The 22,503-nt window shown below is 36.4% G+C and overlaps 1 protein-coding gene across 1 annotated transcript in view; it reads right to left on the reverse strand.

Moving 5' to 3' along the window:
- Window positions 1–14,927, reverse strand: part of LOC113507174 (cilia- and flagella-associated protein 58-like) — an 18,244-nt gene extending 3,317 nt beyond the window's left edge. The window contains exons 1-16 of the mRNA XM_026890027.1: window positions 14,310–14,927; window positions 13,555–13,683; window positions 12,887–12,980; window positions 12,373–12,508; window positions 11,754–11,931; window positions 11,226–11,345; window positions 10,575–10,769; window positions 9,927–10,048; window positions 9,507–9,646; window positions 9,026–9,164; window positions 8,703–8,752; window positions 8,129–8,307; window positions 6,492–6,701; window positions 5,849–5,999; window positions 5,442–5,566; window positions 4,020–4,177 (exon numbers count right to left, since the gene is read on the reverse strand). Coding sequence (XP_026745828.1) covers window positions 4,020–4,177; window positions 5,442–5,566; window positions 5,849–5,999; window positions 6,492–6,701; window positions 8,129–8,307; window positions 8,703–8,752; window positions 9,026–9,164; window positions 9,507–9,646; window positions 9,927–10,048; window positions 10,575–10,769; window positions 11,226–11,345; window positions 11,754–11,931; window positions 12,373–12,508; window positions 12,887–12,980; window positions 13,555–13,683; window positions 14,310–14,393 — 2,210 coding nt within the window. The 5' untranslated portion in view covers window positions 14,394–14,927. The remainder of the gene's footprint in view (window positions 1–4,019; window positions 4,178–5,441; window positions 5,567–5,848; window positions 6,000–6,491; window positions 6,702–8,128; window positions 8,308–8,702; window positions 8,753–9,025; window positions 9,165–9,506; window positions 9,647–9,926; window positions 10,049–10,574; window positions 10,770–11,225; window positions 11,346–11,753; window positions 11,932–12,372; window positions 12,509–12,886; window positions 12,981–13,554; window positions 13,684–14,309) is intronic.
- Between the last annotated feature and the right edge of the window lie 7,576 nt (window positions 14,928–22,503).

Raw genomic sequence — 22,503 nt, forward strand, 5'->3', positions numbered from 1 at the left:
AGTAAGGTGCTGATCCACGCTGTGCATTAGTGTATTGCAGTGCCACGTTGCTCAAAAACTAATAATATTATTTTAAGATGTGGTGGTAGACACCCTTGTCCATTTAAGTGTAATTGTAATTTGACGGGCCTGTTGGTCTAGTGGTTAGTGCTCCTGACTGCTATACCGGAGGTCATGGGTTGTTTATGTGATGAGCACGATCATTTGTTCTGTGTCTGGGTGTAATTTATCTATGCATTTAGAAATATATAAGTATGTTTATCAGTTGTCTAGTACTCGTACTACTCGTAATACAAGCTCTGCTTACTTTGAGACTAGATGGCATTGTGTGAAAGTTGTGGAAAATTATATTTAAAAAAATATGTAAAGTGGCAGAAAAGACTAAGATAGACTAGTAATAAATATGTGTTGACAGTCGTGCTGTGACAGAAGTGATGTCATATAGAGATGAGAAGATGTGTCCTTCAGACATACGCTGTGTGTTTAAATGAAAGAGAAGGAGGCTGCCTACTACTTGAAAAAGACATGCCAAACAAGACGGCGTAACGTGTTATGTTACGAAGCGGTTAACACTACCACAAGAACAAATTATGTTATTCTCTCACTTTACAAATTAAAATACCGTGGTGTGGTCTCTAAGGGTACATAGAACTCAATAGCAGTCGATGCTTGTTAAAATCGAACAAGCTACTCATGCATAATAAATACTTATTAAAATAGTTTTAATAATAACTGTCGAGTGTCAGTATGAATTGTCCTGATTACTCATGCATAATATCTATTTGAGTTTTATTGACACCAATATCCGACCTCATTGGAAGATCAAGGATGCACAATGAATGCAGGTCAAGATTTTCATCGCACTTTTTTGCCATTCAACTAGACAGATTACGACATTCCAAACAAAAAAATACTATAGAAATGATCGCAATGTACTTATATAGGTAGGTAATTGTTAATAATAGATAATTAAAAGTCATTTGATGGTAAACACTATTTTTAATCTGTTTAGCTTTCATTGTGAGAAACAAATAAGGGTTTTCGAATGACAACTGGTTTAATTTATGGTTGAAGTTTTCATGACCATACTTTTAAGCGATGTCTGTTGAACGGAATTTTCTTTTGATACCAGATGACTAAGTAACATCAAGGCGTTATATTTTACACTAGCTGCTGTCAGCAGCACCGCTCGCTTCAAATCGAAACTGAAACCACGGGAATATTAACTCAGGAGAAATGCTTTCCTATGTGTTTTAAATTAATCCAGGTTATAAACTATTTGTAGACCAAATCCATTCAGTGGTTCACGTGAAAGAGATCAAACATCCATCCAAACTTACAAACTTTTGCGTTTATAATATTAGCCGGATGAATATACTTTTAAAGCAGTCGTTCTTTATGAAACACTGGTTCTTATCTACATCATATAGCACATATCCAGAAACTGCTAGGATAATGAAGATGGTTTGATATATATTATTTATGAAGGAAAAGGGAAACACTGGGTGATAAAAGTGAAAATCCATTTGATGAAAAAGGGACACTCATGACATCAGTTGCTAATGAAAATGACGGAACAAATGATAGCTTTGTATGTACTTCATTTCTCTAAAAACTACTAAAAGCGACTAAAACAAAAATGTGAAACAATAATGAAAATGACCAAGTCGATTTAGGCACCATTGAATTAAATCTGTTATTTATTTAGATATTTAATTTGTGTTTGTATAAAAAGACACGCAAGATTTATCTTTTGAAGTAGTTTAATTTGAAAAATAAATTAAAATGATTAGTCAGGGGGAACCTTATCTGTTTGTTTTAATTAGTTTATTTGTATAGTAGTTCATCTTAACACAAAGTAATTTATTAAAACAATTATTAAATAACTTGAATGCAAAATATCTGAATGAAACATTGCCAACTTAATGAATATAATTGTAATTATTCAAAACACGAGAGAATGCGTGTTAAAGTACGATAAATCTGCATTGGATCATTCAACAATAGTTTGTGTACTCCAGAATCTAAATAAGTGCAAAAATAAACCTTATGGCTTGGGAATAAAATGCTTTTAATATGAAATATTAAAAGCAGTATTATTAGTCATTAACATGAATTTCGATTGAAACAATTGAAATAGTGGATCGTTCTAACAATTAACCTGACAATTTCATTGCTGAATATCTTTTAATCGTGGCTGATTAATTATTTAGGTATTAATTTTATTTATTGTTTAAATATAATTACTTTATTTTGATCTGTTGATGACATAAGTCATTACTTATGTAACTAAATCCGAAAATGTTTCGGATAGGAGCGGAAACTATTGGAGACGGGGTTATGTTTTTGTTACCACACAACTATTTATAGTCAATGTAAAAAAAATGATTTACTAATATCAGAATCATGCACCCGCGCACGCATTGCTGAATATAGCCTTCTACAACAGCAACCCCTCTAGCCAAGTAACAAGAGAAGGGTAATAAATAATGGTGAAATGTTTGGAAATGACATTTCATATACATAACAAGTGACTATGACCTGTCACCGCCATATATTTGAGTGTATTCTATTGACGTTAAAGATAGAAGATATTCCACTTGGCTGGACGGGCAGGAAAAGCAATTAACAGCACAAAACTGATCTAAATTAAAGAAATACTTAATAATCTTTTTTGTATTTTTATCCAGCCAAACGCTTAGATTAGATTAGATTAGAATATTCTTTATTGTACACCATGGAGTTACAGCAGCTTAAATTGTTCAATGATTAAAATATTAATCCCGGCTGTTATTCCTAGATCTTTGACAGTCGTTACAGTTAGTCAGAAGCTTGAAAAGTCTGACAGCCAGTCTAACCAAGGGGTGTCGTGTTGCGCAGGTAATTGGGTTGAGGAGGTCAAATAGGCAGTCGCTCCTTGTAAAACTCTGGTGCTTGGCTGAAACCGGTTGCACTGGTAGCCGACCCCAACATAGTTGGGAAAAGGCTAGGCCGCTGATGATGATAATTAAAATGGTTCAGATGTACTGCTTTGGCGGTGACTAGCAGAAGTAACGTTAAACTGACTAAGTAAAAATAAAATTATATTTGTATATTCACATGACGTCAAAGAAATTTCGATGAAAACCATAGATTATAATTCATTAACCCACACCAAAGACGGTCAAACAAATCAAGCTATAAATAAGATTTGGGTTGCGGTTTCGCGGTTATTCCGATGTTTGCATAGTGACGATATGAACGTACATAAACTGAACCTTATATTTGCTATGTACGTATCTATGTCATCACACATTTTCACATTAGGTGTGTTGACGTCACGGTAGCTAGAAAAAAGTGATAAAAGCGATTGTTTTTGCGTTGTTTTTATGTTTAGTTAATGTTATGACGTCTCTTGGCGGTTTTACCGTGTAGCGGTAGAGATTTGTGTGAATGGTATTTAATCAACACAACTCAATAAATTATAAAAAATACAATAAAAATCAAATCACACAGGAGACGAATTTGCGATCCCTGGCTATAAATACATATACGGTCCAGTCGTTTTATCACCTTAGCTACCGAAGTCACTGACTAAGAATTTGAATTTGTTGAATGCATCCTGACACGCATAACCGCGAATCGTTCTTTTATAAATATTTTTTTAGTTTGCTTTCTTTGTTTAGGATCAAACACATTCTTCGAAAAAAAAACCGTTAACAATAAATTCCTTTTGCTTTCGTATTACTATACACTAAAGTGATTGTGTTAATAAAATTTTGAAAGTGGCTGTACAACTTACAGGCGTACGCAAGCACAAAGCTTAGGAGAGCATAGCATAGTCCTATATGTCCGTCTTTGTGGTTCGAGCGCTCTCCTGGCTCTAACTCAGACACTTAAAAGGGCCTGAGGTTTTTTTATTCACTGATCGTCCGAAATATAACCCACCCTGAACCTTCGGCGTGGGTTGAAGTTATTACTGTGTTTAGACCGTCACATAGGTAAGTCGTGTGTGGATACGGCTGTAAGTGCCCACTTACTTTTGAGTGAGCCTCAGTTTCTGCGTGAGTCGAACGCTCTCCGGGTCTGTTCCCTGCAGCTTGCGCCAGCGATGCACGTTGAGTGGCGTCTCCAGCGCCTCCTCTAGAGCTCGCACGCGAAGCCGCTCGCGACCCAACTCGCGCTCTAAGTTGAACACCTAGAACAGAGGTTCAATAAGTTACTCATTAATTTTAATGTATGCTAGGTAAGTATTTAAAATAGCTTCTAGGAACCGTAGATCGCGAATATGGCTTATGCTTAAAGTACTCCGGTAATATCAGGAGGTAAGCTCAATCGATCTAATATGTGATGTTTAGAAACAATTGCAATGACGCTTATTGAAAATTCATTTAAGTACTGATTATATTATGTTTCTTTGTATTACATTTAAAACTTAAACTTTATTGTAACACTAGCCTATTAGAAGCACAGGAAACTCTAAGTTCTTCCGCATTAGTGACTTTTTTTAACTTTTTATACACCTAAAGTCATTACTATTTGAATAAAAAATACTGGTCCTAACTTAACACCTTGTAGCACCCCACAGGATGTAGGAAGCTTGCAATTACGGTGATATGAGTAAATAGTTATTTAAATTAATATAACGTTCTTAAAAATCCATGACCTAGGCCAATGTACTTATTATTACTCGTAGTCCAATTACTAGCATGAATATCATGCATACGCAATGTATCAGACGCCTAAAAAAGATCACAAACTCCTTTGACTTTGTAAGACTAGCAATTTCCTTCTCAAATAAATTGTCAGTTACATGCCTCGATTATTTACGTTTAATCTAGGTTAAAAACTAGTATTGTGAAGCCTAACGTTAATTATATAATTGTAAACAACCTTGTTATTTATTTAAGGCGGTCCAGTAATTATATGGCAGTGAAAATTAAGTGTTAGAGTATAAATATTTCCGAGGGAATTATCGTTGAGGTCTTTAATACAATGTAATTTGCAGTATTTACTTCTCGTTACTTAGATACGATGCTGTTTGGAAAATTCCGTCAGATTGAAATTTTAATCAAGAATAATGTCTTGGAGGCCGCCGAAGGTAATAAATATTGCAATAAATGTGTGTTCGAACTAGATATTACCACTCGTAGCGACCGGTATACCTTCCGGACAGATTATAAATATGTACGTATGACATTAGGGTTCCACATTTTTTCGACTACTGTCGAAATCATAGTAAAAGCTACTTGTTTCAGAGACAATCACTTATATACTAGCTGAATTGCATTTAAAGTAACCTAGAGTCGCTTTCAAATGATTATTTCCGCAAAATTTGCCTTCTGTGATTTCCTATTGTGTGGCATAAATATAGTTTTCAACAGATCGGAATTCGAGATAAGCCTTAAGCGACGATGTAGTTAGACAAATTGATAGCTTATTTCAGATCAATGTTTGTTTACCTCAAGCCTCAAGTCGGTCATATTTTCGATTCCCTTCGACAGCAAGTTCTTTTCTTTACGAAGTCGTATTATTTCCAGTCTTAGGAGTCGAATGTCTTCCACGCGTTGCTCGTATTGGCGTTCACCTTACGAATAAGAAGGTAACAGATGAGAGGATAGTACAAACGTTTAAAGCTAGGTATAAACTGTGTACAGGAAACCGTAAATAATAAAAACGGTAAGCTAACCATATGTTACAGAGAAAATTGTTTAACCATCAAATTTATGACGGCAGTCGTAGTTTAACCTCAAAGTGATTGACCCCGACTGATGAACGGACAGTCGGATAGACAGCGTAGCCTTAGTAATAGACTTTTGCTAAAAACTATAGCTGACAATTCTAAAATGAAGATTGAGATTATCCTCACCTCTCTGCAGCGTAACCTCAAGGATCCTGATCTTCTCATACAGCAGCGATATCTCATCATTCCTCCTGACTAGCTGAGCGCCCACCACGTCGCGCTCGTTCATCAGCCCTTCCAACTCCTTGACTAGTTTGGCTCTGGCGGCATCACCCTCCTGATAAAGAGGAGAAAAAAAGGGTGATAAATGTTTAGCGTATACGTAAAACGTAATTCATAGGTCCTTCACAGATGGCTGACTGTCACCAGGCGTGTCACGGTTTCGATATCCGCATAGGACAAACATTAGAGGGTTCTGAATTTGCGTGTGTTTCCGTCACCATCTTGAATGTTTCTGAAATCTCCCGCGATACAAGGATAAGTCTCCTTAAGTAGTGCGGGAGTCATTAAAAAAACACACTATTCGTACTTTGCTAGGTGAAAGTTTAAGCGAGAGTATTTATGTTAGCACAAGAAACGACTAAAATGTTTCTCAAATTTAGGTTACGCTCGATGTAAGTCCAGCAACTATACTAAAAAACCTTGCAAAAGCAGGGATCGACCGTTTTACTGTGTGCACAATAATTTCAGACACTCCATATCTACAGAACCATAAACATGAACACTTTTCAATTAAAGAGCTTACAATAAGATATTTGTCCCAGCGTACCTGTACAATCCTATTAAGTCTGGCCTCCTCCTGCCTCAAGGCCGCGATGTCAGCCCTCGCCTCGGACAGTTTGACGTGCCCCGCCTGTATCTCCATGCGTAACTGTTCGTTCTTCTTGTTGCACTTCCCGAGGAATCCCTCACAGGACTTCAGACCGGCCTCTTTGCCCGATATGTCTTCTTTTAGCTGTTCGATTTGGTATGCTAACATCTGTTGACAAGGATATATTTATCGAACTATACTGTTTGTTAATGGCAATTGTGTCGATGAATTTGACAATTGGCAATTCTACCAAAAACTGGAATGGGTAAAAGCGTCGCTAGAGAAACAAAAATGTCTAGAAGATAAAGATAAGAGATATTTTTATTTGTAAAACATGAGTATACATACATAGTGTGCATGCAGGGTGTTAAAAAGAAAAAAAAAAGTAACAGTCATGTTTAGCCATTACAGCATACAAATATAAAGAAAGAAAAAATAATCTTATTATTTTGAAATAAACATTTTAAACCTCTCCAAATTAACAATTATACTTAAGTATTTATTAGTTTTAAGTTAATACAACAAAAAATAATAACAATAACAACAACACTATATATTATTCTAGCACATAGTTGCTCTACCACTAATAAAGTTATAATTGTAAAACAAAGAAATACAAAGGGTAAAATAAAGGGTAAAAAAGTGGACACAAGTAGATACTATTAGTATGCCGATTAAAAACCTGTCGTCGCTTGTCGGATAGAGAACCTTATGTTATTAATATTAATAAAGTTCTACACGTGCCAAATATTATCCATTTAATATCTAACTATTATCCAATATTTGGCACGAGTGCATTCAATTAAAAACTGAGACATAGGTATATGATTTATTTTGTTTAATAATTTTGTTATATCCGGTATATTTTTTAGTCAGACCGCAGCTAGACGAAAGGAAGGCGCCAAGGCGGTACATTGCCTTACAGGAAATGTAAATTAGTCGTTATATAAATAAATACATATCTTAAAGAAGTAATAAAAATGTATAAGCAAAACTAAAGAAGTATATGTGTATAATGTTTCGTGAGTTATTTTCTTTTACCAGTGGAAAATCGCAGTTTTGACTTCGGATTTAATAACTAACAACGAATGTCCACAAATGACAAATAATAAAAGTTAGATACTAAAAAGACTATCTTGTTCAACATCAATTTACGAAGGTAATTTATTATGTTGGTATATCTATTCTTATTCCTTCAAAGGTAGAAAACTTCTGATGAAATCGCGGTCGTTTAGTAAAAAAGGCTTTTATAGAAAATTGTAATTGAAATTGAAATTACTAGGTACATAAATACAATAGACCTCATCAAGACCTAAAAAAATTGACGTGTAAAAGAACTTGTTAAAACCAATGCGCAAAATAAAAATGACTATTGACAAGGGTTGCCATCCCTCCGGGTTTCCCTGGATGTGTCCTAGTTTAGGCCGCCCGCGAGACAAACACTATGCTCGCACACCACGATCAACCGACCGAAGATCTAATTGATATGTCCGGCATTCGGACTCTAAAATCCGGGGTTTTCACGAGTCTTGTCCTGTTATCCAAATTTTAAAGATGGCAGCCCTACTATTATTATACCTACAACAAAACATCACCTTAAGCTTCTGTTTCAGGTCCTGTATCTCATCCAGGGCCTCGGTATAGTTCTTGTGCAGCATGTTCCGCTCGGCGCGACACGCGTCCAGCGCGACCGACAGTTTGCGCGACTTGATGGTCTCCTCGCGGAGAGCCTTCTTAAGGTCCAGGATGTCTGCCGTACGGAGACGAACCTCCTCTACAAACACATGGGTTTTGGATTATTGCGTTACTGATCCATAATGTACTATGGAGATGGGATAACGCTCTTGAGGCATGCCCAAGAAGATGTCAGAATAAGTAAATGTATTGCACGGGTGTGATATGAAGATTCGAATGACGTTATTGCGAAGCATGCGATTTTGACGTCAGTTCGAAAATAAATTAAGTCGAAAACCCCTATATCGAATGACGTAATTTCGAAAAATATAAGAGTGGTAGGTACGCCAGCTCAAAAAAAAATTAAGGCGAAAACGTCAAAATACGTCTTAGTATCGAAAACCACTGTTGCGAAGGGAGCACCCTGATGCAGTGGCAGCAATTGGCAATTAACGACTGGAGAGAGAAATAACGTTGTAATGTAATCAGTTTCACCTGTTATTTCATCGATTTTCTCGTTTAGAGCGATCGTCTCCTCCAACATTCTGAAATAAATTAGTATCTGTGTTTTTACACGGTTCTCCATTTAGATACAATAACAGCCAATATATAGATTAGCATTATTAAAGAGATTTTGAAGTGAAGCAACTCTATTGATCTAATCTACGATAGACTAATTTTGAGATTTCATACTACTCAGTTAAGACAGTGATTTTTATCGAACAACATCTTGAGAAGTACCTGCAGTTATGCTTTGTCTTATGTTCATAATACTTTTCATTCGTCTAACTTTCATATTAATCACATTGTGTATAAACCTGTCCTTATCCTTCTCGAAGGTGCGTATCATGAGCCGCTGTTTGTTGATCTGTGTCGCGTTGATGTCCAGCTCGTGCTCCAGCTGCTTGCGTCTCTGCTCCTGGAGGTCCAACATCGTCAGATTCTCCAGAGCCTCATCTAAAAAAAGTCATTGAATGGTAGTTAGAATTTATAGGGACATGGAAATTCCATTGTTAGAAGTTATTTTGAGGGTGGTTATTGAAAGAATGAGAATAAGCTTCTGTTTTTTTTTGTCAGACCCCTTATCACCTGTGCCAGAGATTTGCGGGGTACTGGGAGTGGTTGAGGTCAACACGCCAAACCCAGTGAGCGCGACGTGTCTTTCAATCTCCGCGTGTTACATGCATTTATGTAATCCACGAGTGCTTTTCTGAGTCTGACTACTAACCACGACACAAGGATTCAATTCTTTAAGTAAAAAACAAACTTTATAAAATGCCTTTAAAATAATTTACTAACTTTGTATTTTCTGTAAATTCTTAGTGAGTATATCCTTCTCCCGCTTGAGGTTCTCGATGTCTCTCTTGTCGAACTCCGCTTGTCGCTTGCCCAGCATCAGGTCTCGTTCCATCACCGTCACTTGTTGCCTTAGCCGCTCTCTGGTCATTATAGACATTTGATTAATTTAGGTAAATTGATACATTACTGTACCTACACCATTTGTTTTTTCAGATGAGAGATCATCAAATGACTCATTCCGTTTTGGGTTGAACGGAAGTGTCAGATTCCTACTGAATAAATGGCAAAGGAAGGAACATGGGTGGGTCACCTTCTTTTGCCTGATGATGGTGGATTGATGATGGTGGTAAATACGATGATGATGATGACGGATTAAGGTGATGATACTGATGTTGATTAATTTAATGATGTGATACTCACCGATCAACTTCGACGCTGGATTTGTTTTGTTCTAGAATTTGGTGCTTCTTGATATGTTGGACTATTTGTTTCCCAAGTTTTGAGACCTCGTTCCTTAGTTTTGTGCCATCGTCTAACGTATTCTGCAAGTTTAGTGGCTTGCTGTATTTCATTATTACTAAATTAGAATTATATCGACTCCTGCATTAAGGAATTTAGTCTTTGTGTCGCTGGAGTTTCACAAACATTCAACTCACATGCAGATTCAGAACAAGTATTCGTAGATTACACAAATGTTTATCCTTCGCGGGGATCGAACCCACAACACGTCGCCTACAGTGAGTTTGGTGGCTTTACTCAACTATTCGTATTCGTTACATCAACTCTTCTAACTGGCAATTGCCTTTTTTACACTTCTTCCCTTCTTTTTACCCTACATACGTTTCACTATCCCTGATGCGTTTCCAAACCTATGTTCTTTCTCAAGGTCAACTCTATATTTGTACCAAATTTCATTAAAACCCGTTCAGTGGTTTGGACGTGAAAGCGTAACAGACAGACAGAGTTACTTTCGCATTTATAATATTAGTAGGGATTTAACAAAAACAAAACCACCTATCCAATACTTTTATTCAAAACATCAAATACTTCATATATACCAGCCCATACCTTGAGATCCTTAGCGGTGTTAGCAAGCTGTGTCTTGGTCCTGTCCAGCTCCACGTTAACGGTCTCGAGCTGTTCCCTGAGCTGTGCGTTCTTGTTGAAGGCTGTCTCCTGCTCCGCCTGGGCCGCGTCCAGCTTGGTCTGTATCACGTGCAGCTGCTTGTCTCGACGCTCAACGCTCTTCTCGGTTTTTGCTATCTGTTCAATGAGTATGATTTTTGGTAAAGTTAGTACTGAGAGGAACTTTCTGCATTGTTATTTCTAAAATATGATAGCTGTCTAGGATTGAATGCGAAAGGCGGAAACGGGTGTTAAGGTGCAAGTTGAGGGAAACTTACGTGCAGCAGTGGATGGTTATAGTCTAAAAGGTTTTTTGGTTATAATCCTTAAGTGTCTGTGAATGACTGTTTTTTCAGATTTTGTCATGTTTTTCTAGTTTTTATGATTTTAACGATTTTAGTTTTAAGCGGGTGTCACATTAAATGAGCAATGAGCTCGCAGAAGATCGAAGCATAAAAAAGGACCAAGAACTCACTTTTTGGCCTCGTACCGCCTCTTTTAATTCTTCAGCGACAACCATGCGATATTATCCCCCTAATTTGAGAACCACTGCTATTAAATGACATCAGTATTCTAAAATCCAAAGAAACGTACCTTTTCATTAAGAGTGATGATTGTCTGGGACTTCGAATCTGACTCCATCTTCAAGTTGATGGACTCGTTCCTCAGATGGTCGACCAGACGGTTCTGGCGAACTGCATTGTTTTCGGCCTCCTGTAATTGCAAAACATGAAGAAATTATTGTGGTGGAGACCAATATAATGGTCGTGAGATGCTTGATGAACATGCATTAAGAGACACCTCGGTCTTTACTTTCGCTAGACATTTGCTTGCCCTTACTCTCGGGCACCGGTGCGACACCCAGCATGCCCTTCAAAATTAAAATTCCTTAATATCCATACACGTTGACAAACGAATCATAAAATCTTCAGCTATTCTCGTCAAGTAACATTTTGACAATCATAAACGTAAACAAAAATTGCTTGAATGTATGAAAATGGCAGATAAAAGTAGTCACTCAATAAGAAAATAAATTTTGAGCGACTTCATTTCACACAAAAGATGGCAGTCGTTAATACGTCTGCAAGATCTAATCATCCCATATTCCATAAACAACCATACCTCAATCTGTTCCACCAGCTTGGAGATGCTCTGGTCGGCTCCCTGCACCTTGACCTCCAGCTCCTCGCAGTACTGCACGGAGTTCGCGAGCCGCACCTTCATGGCGTCCAGCTCGCCCTGGAGACGAGCCTTCTCCTTCTCAAACTTCTCTTTTTCCTTTACAGCTGATGTTGCACCACTGAGCATAGAAAATTTGGCTGATGAGGTAGTTGAGACAAAAGTAAATCAAATGAATGAAAAAGAAGTAATGGTTGTTCTATATTTATATCGGCCAAAGCCACTGTACGTGGCGTGCTGTGGGTTCGATCCCCACGTAGGACAAGCGATTTTACAACACACGAATCCTTGTCTAGAGTCTGGGTATGTTTTACATTTAAATGCCACGTGACACAAGGGTTAAGTTCAATAAGGCTGGGGTCCTATTTAAAAAAAAATGTAGTAATGTTATTACTAAGTATTCCTTTACAAAATCATATAAAAACAATGTGGATAGCGGAGAATGGCATCATCAAATAGGCCCATATCCAGTGGGTAATCAAAGTCAATGAAGATGTTCCAAAATCATGAAAAAGCACAATAATCCAATACATTTATCTATTCTTCCCCGTCTCATACTCACGCGTCTTCTTCCCCAGCTCGCTTCCTGGCGTCCAGCTCCTTCTCGAGCCTGGTGACTTGCTTCTTCATGGTCTCCAGGCTCTCCACGCTGGTCAACTCGCGAGCGTGCATCGCATCAGCGAGAGCTCGTGCTTCCTCTAAAAAAGTGAAACTTATATTAGTAAGACAAAAAGTATGAATAAATATTTATTTGAGTGCTGAAGAGACCATTAAAATAAAATCTTATTGTTATAATGCCAAGGTTTCTTTTCGGATGGGACATCATCAAATTATATGGCTTTTGATTGAGCGAAAAGGAGAGTTGAGACTTTTACTGACGAAAACCAACCCATTCCTCCATTCCTTTCTATTTGGCCCTTCGTGTACTAGGGCCCTGGGCCACGATAACCCTTTTGGACAATTCCATTTGAGCTTTTGTTTGAATGGCGAACAAAGCTTGGTAGGGTTGGTATGTTTGATCTCACTACTAATACCTTCATATTCTAATATAAAAAATACATTTCGTTAAAGCTTACGTATTTGCGAGCGCTGTTTTTCAATAACTTTGTGATTGTCGGCGATTTCAGCCAAATAGTCGGTGACCGTGTCATCGAAACGATGAAGTTTGTGCTGAAATATACAGTTATTTAATCAGAAATTAAAAAAAAAACAAAGAACTATAAATATTAGGATACTTAACTATGGAACACGATCATCAATATAAAAGGTAAAAAACTACATTTAAAAACCAAGAAGAGATTAAGTCTTTTTTCATAAAAAATTGCTCTTTTTAAACTACTCTCACAGTAAGGGATACAATTCTAGTTTCACGGGTGTTTTACAAACATTCAATTTACATGTACAAAGACACCAAGACTCAGAACAAGCAATCTTGGTTCACACAAAAGCCTTTTTTTTACGCGGGGATCGAGCTTGCGACAGGTAGCACTCAGTAGGGTTGGCGTGGTGTCCTCAACCATTTGCCAATCTGCGCAATCGAAAACTCGATGGTGTTGTGTCGTTTACTAGCTTTTATTGTCATCTTCTAATGTCAATTCCAATTCAATCAGAATACGAGATCGTGTTAAAATTTAACCTACAAGATTTGTAGGTTAAATTTAGGTTAAAAATTTAGGTTAGCTTTTTACAGACAAAAGGTAGGGTGGGAGTAACTAAAAGCGTGTTGTAGGACGAACATACTCACTCTAAGTGATTCCTTTTCTTCGACAAGAATGACATTTTCCTCTTTGTACTTGAAGTAGGAGTCGTAGAGTTTTGTGTAAACATCACAGATAAACTTCAATCCTTCGGAGTCACGCAATTGTTCTAGAACCTGGGATTGGAAAATATCATTTTAGATTAATATAGATTGCCAACTTGCCTTAAGGTTTTAAGGTAAAATAATTAGACTATAGAGATTTTCCGTCCCTTTTGAGAAGAAACTTTAGGTGTTACTGCACTTGTTTTAAAGTTCTATACTTACTTAGTCTGGAATATCGCTTTAAATTTTAATTAATTATATTTTGTCCGGGCCATATTCGACCTGTAGATAAATCCATCACGGACAAAGCCTACCTTCTTGGTCAAATAAAGTGAAAGACAATAATTTTAACCTTTCAATCGTAGTAAAGCAAAGAAAAAACGAAAACACATTACATTTCTTGATCTTCGTAGCACATTTTAAGCAAATAAATTATACTATTGTTAGAAAAAAATCATTAATATTGTCTTCTTCCCATGCGTTATGCTCTTGTCAGAGCGTAGTCGTTATGAAGTAGCGGTTCAGGCAGACATTCCCTCCCCAATTGCACGCCATCGAGATCTATCATCGGCTGCTCGCGATACATAAGATATTTTTAGCTCCCTTAAATCCTCCCATTTTTGACTGACTTCCCGGAGAAGAATGTCGACATAAACTTAGTCCAGAACATTGTTGGGAAGAAAGATAAGCAAAAATACCTTTTCATATTCCTTTTCAGCTTCCGTAGTTTCCGAGCCAATGTTCATGGCCGCGCCGAAAGTCTCGTCATCGTCTGGATCCATTTTACAAAGACACTAATACTTATCAAACGACTAAATATACAATATTAAAGCAAAACCAGTAAAAACTGTAAAAAATAACGTATTGTCGAGGTGCTTGGCTGTTTATGTTGTTACCATGGTAACGGCGTCGGTGTTATGAAAACGTAAGTGTTGTTTTTTTATAATGGCGGGTACTCTTTTAGTCTATGGTGGAATGGAAACTGTTTTTAAGACAGATCTTTTATATTTATTTATTTGCAAATATTAAATTTATAATTATGTCTCTTTAACCACTGCGTTGGGGCATGGAATCCTAATAACCGAGTTAATGTGAGACTGCTTTCTACATCTACATATACTTATATATTTCTAAATACATCAATGATATACAAAAATTCCATCCAGGCACAGAAATCATGACACAAAGTTTTAAGCTGGGTGGGAATCTAACCCACAATACAGCATCCGGTATAGCAGTCAGGCACACAAACAACTAGACCATCAGGCCAGTCATTTATAAATAACTTTTTAATATGATAACTTACTCACGCCACGAACAACAATATTTTATTTAAAAAAATGTAGACATATTAATATCTGGTCCTAAAATAAAACCTTGTGACCTACAATTTCCCGTTTATTTTTAAATCAATTTCCTTGATATTTCCAAACCCTCAGCACAAGGAACTACTTAGTTCAAACATTGATTAAAAAATTACGAAATGTTTTGTTTTCCGTGCAACGAAAAAGGTTTTCATGGTCACTATTCACTATTGTAGGCTGATAATACACGGAATGTCCGATATTTGATATACTTAACAGTAAACAATACGGCCCTTTTAATGTTTTGGTTAATGATAAAAACAAGTCTTACCAAGGGGTATCGTGTTGCCCGGATAGGTGTCGGAGGTCAGACATTCGCTTAAAAAAAATATTTTTAGGCGTCGACGGCCCATTATTAGTAATCAGGACAAACTTAAAAACTATGTTAGTAGTACGTAAAAACAGCTGAGCAAAAAATACAGACGTAGAATTTTTTGAAGTCCGTTGAAGATACCAGTCCTTAGCAGAATTTCGTCACACAACATATTTGGACCGAAGCTAAGTGGTAATGATGTGTGGGAAAGCAATGAAATCTCTCATACTGTCTGATAGGTAAAAATAAGAGTGCAGTACAGTATAGAACTTTAAAACAACGGTATCATCCTCAAAGATACATTAGTTTAGTCAAGTCATGTGGTGATCCACGAAGGCTTGTTCTAAGTGTGTGTGTCTTTGCGAAGGTTTACGATACAAAGATTAAACTCATTAGTGCGTAAACAGAACGGAATTTATAAAAACACTTACTGGTCATAAATAAAAATGCCTTCCTGAACCCTATTTTTCTATTACAGCAACGACTCAAAACAGTTACCATGACATGCTACGTCGATGGATCGAAAATCGGTTCATCAGACCTGATTAATAGACCTCAATTTTCAAAGGAATTGAATTGATTTGACCCTATTATAAATTGTCAAAAATACAAACGGAAGTTAACACTCCAAAACAAAAGTTCCATTTTATTCCTAGCTGAAAGCAACTGCCATTTAATTATCTGTCCTTGTCTTTCCTTTTAGAATAGAAAAGGACAACAATACAGTTTAGTTCTTAAATTGAGTAATTGCTTTGATTCAGTTGAAGTATAATAATTGTATGCTTGTAATGAGGAAGTTCGTTGTTGTGTGACCTTGGAAGGGGGATTGAGTGTTCCGTTGCATGTCTGGATTATAAAGGATCTGGTTACGCTGTTACAATTTAATTTACATTGATTTTGTGACCTTTTTTTTAAATGGTCAAATGATGGACCGATTTTTTAATTGGGTTTCTATGTGAGAACTATTTGTCAACTTTCTTTGTTTTGGTTTTAAAATTACACGATTTTAAGTATCTTTTTGAGTTTTCACTCATAACCTTATACACAGGTACTAAATGCTTAGTGCAATAGGTAGAACGAGAGTGCTTAGTTATAAACCTCCTGCAAGGAGACTGTCTGAGATGACTATAACAAATGCAAAACAACAATAAAGGTTACCAAATCAAATGTTCGGCTGAAATTAATCACTCGTTTATTTATTTAATACTAGCAGTGTCTCGCGGCTCCGTCCGCGTGGGATATGACTGTAAAACGTTATCCTGTTGTTTTTTGTAAGTCGAGTGTGGTTCGTTTTAACCATTTGTTACTTCTAATCCATCCAAGAACATGTGTGCAAAGTTTCATGATAATCGGTAAAGCATTTATCGCTTAAAATCATTAGAACATTAGGTATAAAAAGAGAAAATCTAATTAGTCCCTCAGTTAGATAATTGAAAAGTATCAGATACGTATTTTTTCCTTTTTCAGGAAAACTAGAATTGACAAAGATTAACTGTTTTAAAGTTTAGGAGAGGGGGCTTGTCACGTAACGATATGGTAAAATTTATACACAATCGTGACGTCACGCGTAAGTTTCATTCACTGTAATTTGGTCAATTCATGTTTGCGGAACAAATTAAAAAATACGTATCCATTATTATACAAAAAACTACAAGACGGACACTGCAAAAAAAATTGTCGTCATCCCTATTATAATATTAGTAGGGTTGTGTTTGTATAGCAAACACACGAAGAATTAGATTCTCTATTATAAGACTATTTCCCTTTTTAAGTACTTAAAAACGGAGTTTTAAAATAATAATTCTAAACGATTAGAGTTTGTAAAGTAATTGCTAATAGTGATTTTCTTAAATTATAACAGTTGATTGTAATTTAAAGATAAATTATTTTAAGACCTAAACACTTATTACTATTAGTCCTTGATCTAAATTTAAGGCCATGTTAAAAAACCATCAGATATGATCGTCACACTTCGATTGCAGTCAGACCGTGACGATAGACTGATGTTTAATTAAATACTAACAAGTAATTAACATTAAAAATTAAATGAATTTAATTGTTAAATTGATCGAAGAATCGAAAATGCCTGGAAAAGCTACTGGTCTATGAAGACGCTCATGAAGGGTGATCTGCCGATTTCCCTGAAGCGGAAGCTCATTGACATGGGTATCCTGCCCATCTTAACTTACGGTGCTCAGACCTGGTCGCTGACCGACTCGCAGAAAGTCCGCCTTGGAGTTTGCCAAAGAGCTATGGAACGCAGCATTCTTGGTGTTAGGTTACAAGACCGAATTCCGAACACCACGCTGCGTTCCAAAACTGGGATTATAGACGTCGGCAAAATGGCTGCCAGGCTAAAATGGGATTGGGCGGGTCATGTAAGCCGTATGGAAAGCAATCGTTGGGCCAAAGTCACCACACTATGGGAGCCAACGGATGGACGGCGTCGTCGTGGGCGACCTAGGAAGCGGTGGCGAGACGACCTTAACGCTTACCGCGCAGGCTGGTTCCATGCGGCCCAGAATAGAGAGTCGTGGAAGGATTTGGGGGAGGCCTTTGCCCAGAAGTGGGACACAGTGGGCTAGAGAAAAAAAAAAAAAAAAAAAAAAAAAAAAAAAAAATTGTTAAATCGTCTGAGAGGTTTCAATCATCATTTCAATCATTTAGTAACATGTGTAAAGATACACATTATTAGAACTAGCTTTTATGAATCACAAAAATGTTGTACTACACGAGGATCGAACTTGCGACTTGTCGCGTTCAGTGGGGTTTGATGAGGAGACCTCAGTTGTATTGCAGATGTAGTAGTGTCATTTACAAACATTAAAAATGCACAAATGCATACAATAATAATACATCTTTCGCAACTGGAAAACTAGACTTTGTGTGACGCAATAATGTTGGTTTAGACACTTTAAAGTCAATCTAACAGTTAAGATACATGTTATCGAATGAATCAAAGATTATAATAAACTAGCTGTTGCCCGCGACTTCGTCCACGTGCTTAGAATTTTACCCGTTTTTTCCTGTAAGTCGCAGCGTGATGATATATAGCCTGATATAAATGGTCTATTCATCACAAAAAGAATTTTTCAATTCGAACCAGTAGTTCCTGAGATTAGCGCATTCAAACAAAAAACAAACTCTTCAGCTTCATATATTAGTATATATAGATATTCAATACGTAGATATCCATAGAATATACAGCTTCAATTCAATTTAAATGTTTTTTACTTAACATTCGATATACATAGGATGCCTCGATCGTGATGTTGCGATCCGATTTCAAGGATAATCCTCATAAACTTTATTGTGATACAACCTTAAGTAATTCATTAAAATAACTATAAAACAATACTTTATGTAATAACAATTTATAGTAGAGGGTCAATTTGAAAACGACAAACCAATGCTTGTTGCAATACATTGCGGTGTTGCGAAGCGCTGGTATTAAAAGTGATGTTCCATGGCCAGCAATGGACATCGTATGACATTTTTAGTATATTAGGTAATAAAATCTAGTACTAGAAATTGTTAAAAAATTTACAGACAAAATTATTATACTGGGCGTTCAAGTAGAAACTTTAAGAAATTGTGTATGACAGCAAGTGCCCTTTTGCGTGTAATGACAGCAATAAGATGCCTCATTCTAGGCTTTTTTTAATAAACCGAATAGACCGTAAAACTTGTAAATTATATGTCTGAAAGAAGTTGCCTCAGACTTGAATTTTTAAAATTATTTCTACGCGTAAATATAGTAAGTTATATGTTAGTTTACTATTGAACAAAATATGTGTGTTCATACCATTTTTCGTAATAGCTACAATATTATAAAAGTGGAGACCTGTAATTGTCTTTTTCTTTACTTTACTGTATCTATTCTAATTGTGTTTAGCCGTAAGTCTTCCAAACTATTAAATTGGATTCGTTTGCATACTTAAATTAGCTTTAAAGTTATAATCATTTTAGTCTTCACAGTGCACAGATCCATCTCTCGTCCAAACTGCAACAGCCTTGACAATATCCCCCGGGCGTCGCTTTTTATGTTTTGGTTATTTTATTTCAAATAAGTAAATTACAGATAATTGTAATTCAATAATGAGAGAGAAAACCGGTCAAGTGCGAGCAGGACTCGCGAGACTGAGGGATTCCTACAAAAAGGTTGTAGACAATAAAATCACTAAGAAACACACAGGGAAACATTCAAGTCACATGCGCAAAGACACCGAGACTTAACACTCGCTCCCCGTATAGAACAAGCATTTGTGCGATCCACAAATTCTTGGACCCAATGCTGCTATTTACAATGGCCGATGAATCAATAAAATTGGCTTAAAATTACACTCTCCGTAATCTCTTAAGCATTTTTCCTGTTGGCATAATACGCAATGATTGAAGAGAATATAAATAATTTTAAAATCACCTGCCATTCATTCATTGGCCATTGTAAATAGCAGATTCGGGACCCTTGTCCTACGCAAGGAGCGAACCCGCAACTCATTACGTAGAAGTTTTGGCATGCTGGCCACTTCCGTGCTATCAAAGTACATATAATATATTACGTACTAACATACATACAGTTATCTGTATAACTTTTGCCCACATTCGGCTGTCTGTACATTCAGTTGGAACGTAGTTTAAAACCTCATATTGCATAACAGTGTCAACATTTTGCTTCAGAAATTGCGTTTATACCATGTCATGGCAATGAGTAGGGATCTGGTCCAAACCTTGGTTCGATTGACGTCAATTGCATTAAAATTAACCAAACTCAACAAAAGCTTTAATTTAATTATTAGGTCAGTTTCGCCATCGTTTTTGTTTATTTGACCTCGTTACATTCGCTGATTTTTTGTTTTTCTCTTTTCGTAAAGTTTAAGGCTGTAGCTTTTCAGATTTTGATGATTCGAGTTTAAGAACCAAAAATACTTTTAATGTTGTTGTTTTTCGATGTTACGTATTTCAGATACTTAGGCCCGTTTTAACAGTCTAGTGGGTCGTAACAACATAACATCAGCTTAAATATTGATATAAACAAAAATAGCAAAATTATTTTTTAGGCATGACCCTGTCTTACGATAATTTCGATTTCCCGACACATGATTCTTAGGAGGACGGCGTTTGAGAACTTGTAATATAATTGAGCAGTATATAATTTAGTCTATCAAACATTAAAATCTGTCAAAGAGAAGCGCTAAGCATTGTTAGCAATAAAATAGTTAGTCAATCAACTCAGTCATCAACACAGCTGTCCTGTTTTCAATCACATCTTTCGAATTGCAACACCTATTGCTCCACCTTCCTCAACTCATTTAAACAACGCAATTACTTCATTTTTAATTCAATTATAAACCTTCTAGTTAACGTATAATTTACTACTATTTCCACGTTAAAAGGACATTTTAACAATCGATCCATTAAAAACTGGCTTTTGTTGTTGTTGCGATACATTGCGCGCTATAATCCATGTCTTTTGATATCAAAGCTTTACGGCTATATAGGTAGAAGGTTTTGTTTTTAATTTTTTTGCCGAGTGCCTTAGTTTTTTCCCTTTTTTTTCAAATTCCCTCGCGGGACGAAATGGGTAGTGTCAGACTTTTACTGACTAAACCTGAGCCGCCGTGCTACGTAATCCCCGTTTTTCTGTCGGTGTATGGCAATGCGTTGCAATACTTTGTGAAACTCCCGCGGCACAAGAAATAATAAGAAGAGAGAAAGGCTTAATTTCCTTACGCCTAGAGTTGATTTAAAAAAATACCCGTTCATGCCACAACATAGTACTATTTAATATTTATATATAAATAATCGTTATGACATACAACAAGCATGTATCCATGCAGAATACGATGGCACAAAACTAAGAAACTTTTTTGATTATTTTCTTCGTCTAAATAAGCCTTAAGTTTCGTATATTCGTAATCCGTTTCCCATGGTTGGTGCGAGTAGGAAGGAAAATATGCGTTGCAGTTAATCTGTTTGCTCATGGTCGTTAATCTATTTCACTTAACTAACGATCAGGATTTCTTTACTCGTAATTTTTCCTGCTGATTGACAAGCACGGATCAAATAACATAACTACAATCGTTTATGTTCATAAAAATGCTTTGTATTAAGATGACAAGCTTAAGTCACGTGGTTAATACAGACGAAATGTCAATGAAAAATAATCGTATTAAAATGCTCTTTAATGATTGTGGTTGTAACAATCATCGTGGAGACACTTGAATGTATTTATTTTTTAATTTCGAAAGTGATCGCTTTTTTCAATTACTATATTATGCACTCATTGACTGACTGCACGAATGCTTGTTCCGAACTAACTTGAATGTTCGTGAAACACCCCGCGACACAAGGTTTCACTTCTTTGAACGGAAGTCGTTTTATTTAAAATTAATCTTTAAACTAATTTCTACACAATGGGTGTTATTTATGAATGTTAACGTTTGCAGAAATGGAATCTGGTTACACTTGGATTGGGGAACAATCACTACCTCGTAAAGTAAGTTCGTTGCAGTTTTGCATGCACGAGGTGCAGGCTCTTTGCAATTTGGCACTTTCAAAGTTAAATTTTCTTCCTTATTTAATCTCTAATATGACACCACTGAATAAAACTGAAAGATGGATTCCAAATATTGGAATTTGAAATTGACTACCTGCAGTGAGTTACCATAGTGATCAAATGCTCAAACCTTTGTTATACGGGACTCTTCCCGTATAAGACAGATTGTTACCTACATGGTCAACACACGTTGCTGAGCACACGCAGAGCTGGTGTAGTTGAGGAAAAGAGATGCCATACTACGACGTGTGTTTCGACCTTTCGCTTCCGCTTCTGAAATAATCATACTTTCAGGGATGTCGTTAGGCCACGTGTACTAACTAGTTACTATTGTTTAATCAATACTGTGATTGACTATCAATTAACGTAATTCAAGCATTTATTTATGATCGTTGTGCAAATCCATTGTTTACTTCCCTATCGTTTAGACTCCAAAGACAATGTCGTTGACTATTTAATTAGTTCATTAAAATCGTAAAAGTTAAGTACAATGATTGAATGGAATTTGCCGTAAGGTTAGAAGCAGTCGATCTAAAAATCCTTGTTCGAATGAATTGGTGTCTTATAGCTCAAGAACGATAGCAAATACTCACTCACATGTCATGCAAGACTGACAAATGAACAATTCCATATTTTATGTCATGCTGTCTTTGTCA

The sequence above is a fragment of the Trichoplusia ni genome, unplaced genomic scaffold, assembly GCF_003590095.1.
Source record: "Trichoplusia ni isolate ovarian cell line Hi5 unplaced genomic scaffold, tn1 tig00000825, whole genome shotgun sequence".
Lineage (NCBI taxonomy): Eukaryota > Metazoa > Arthropoda > Insecta > Lepidoptera > Noctuidae > Trichoplusia > Trichoplusia ni.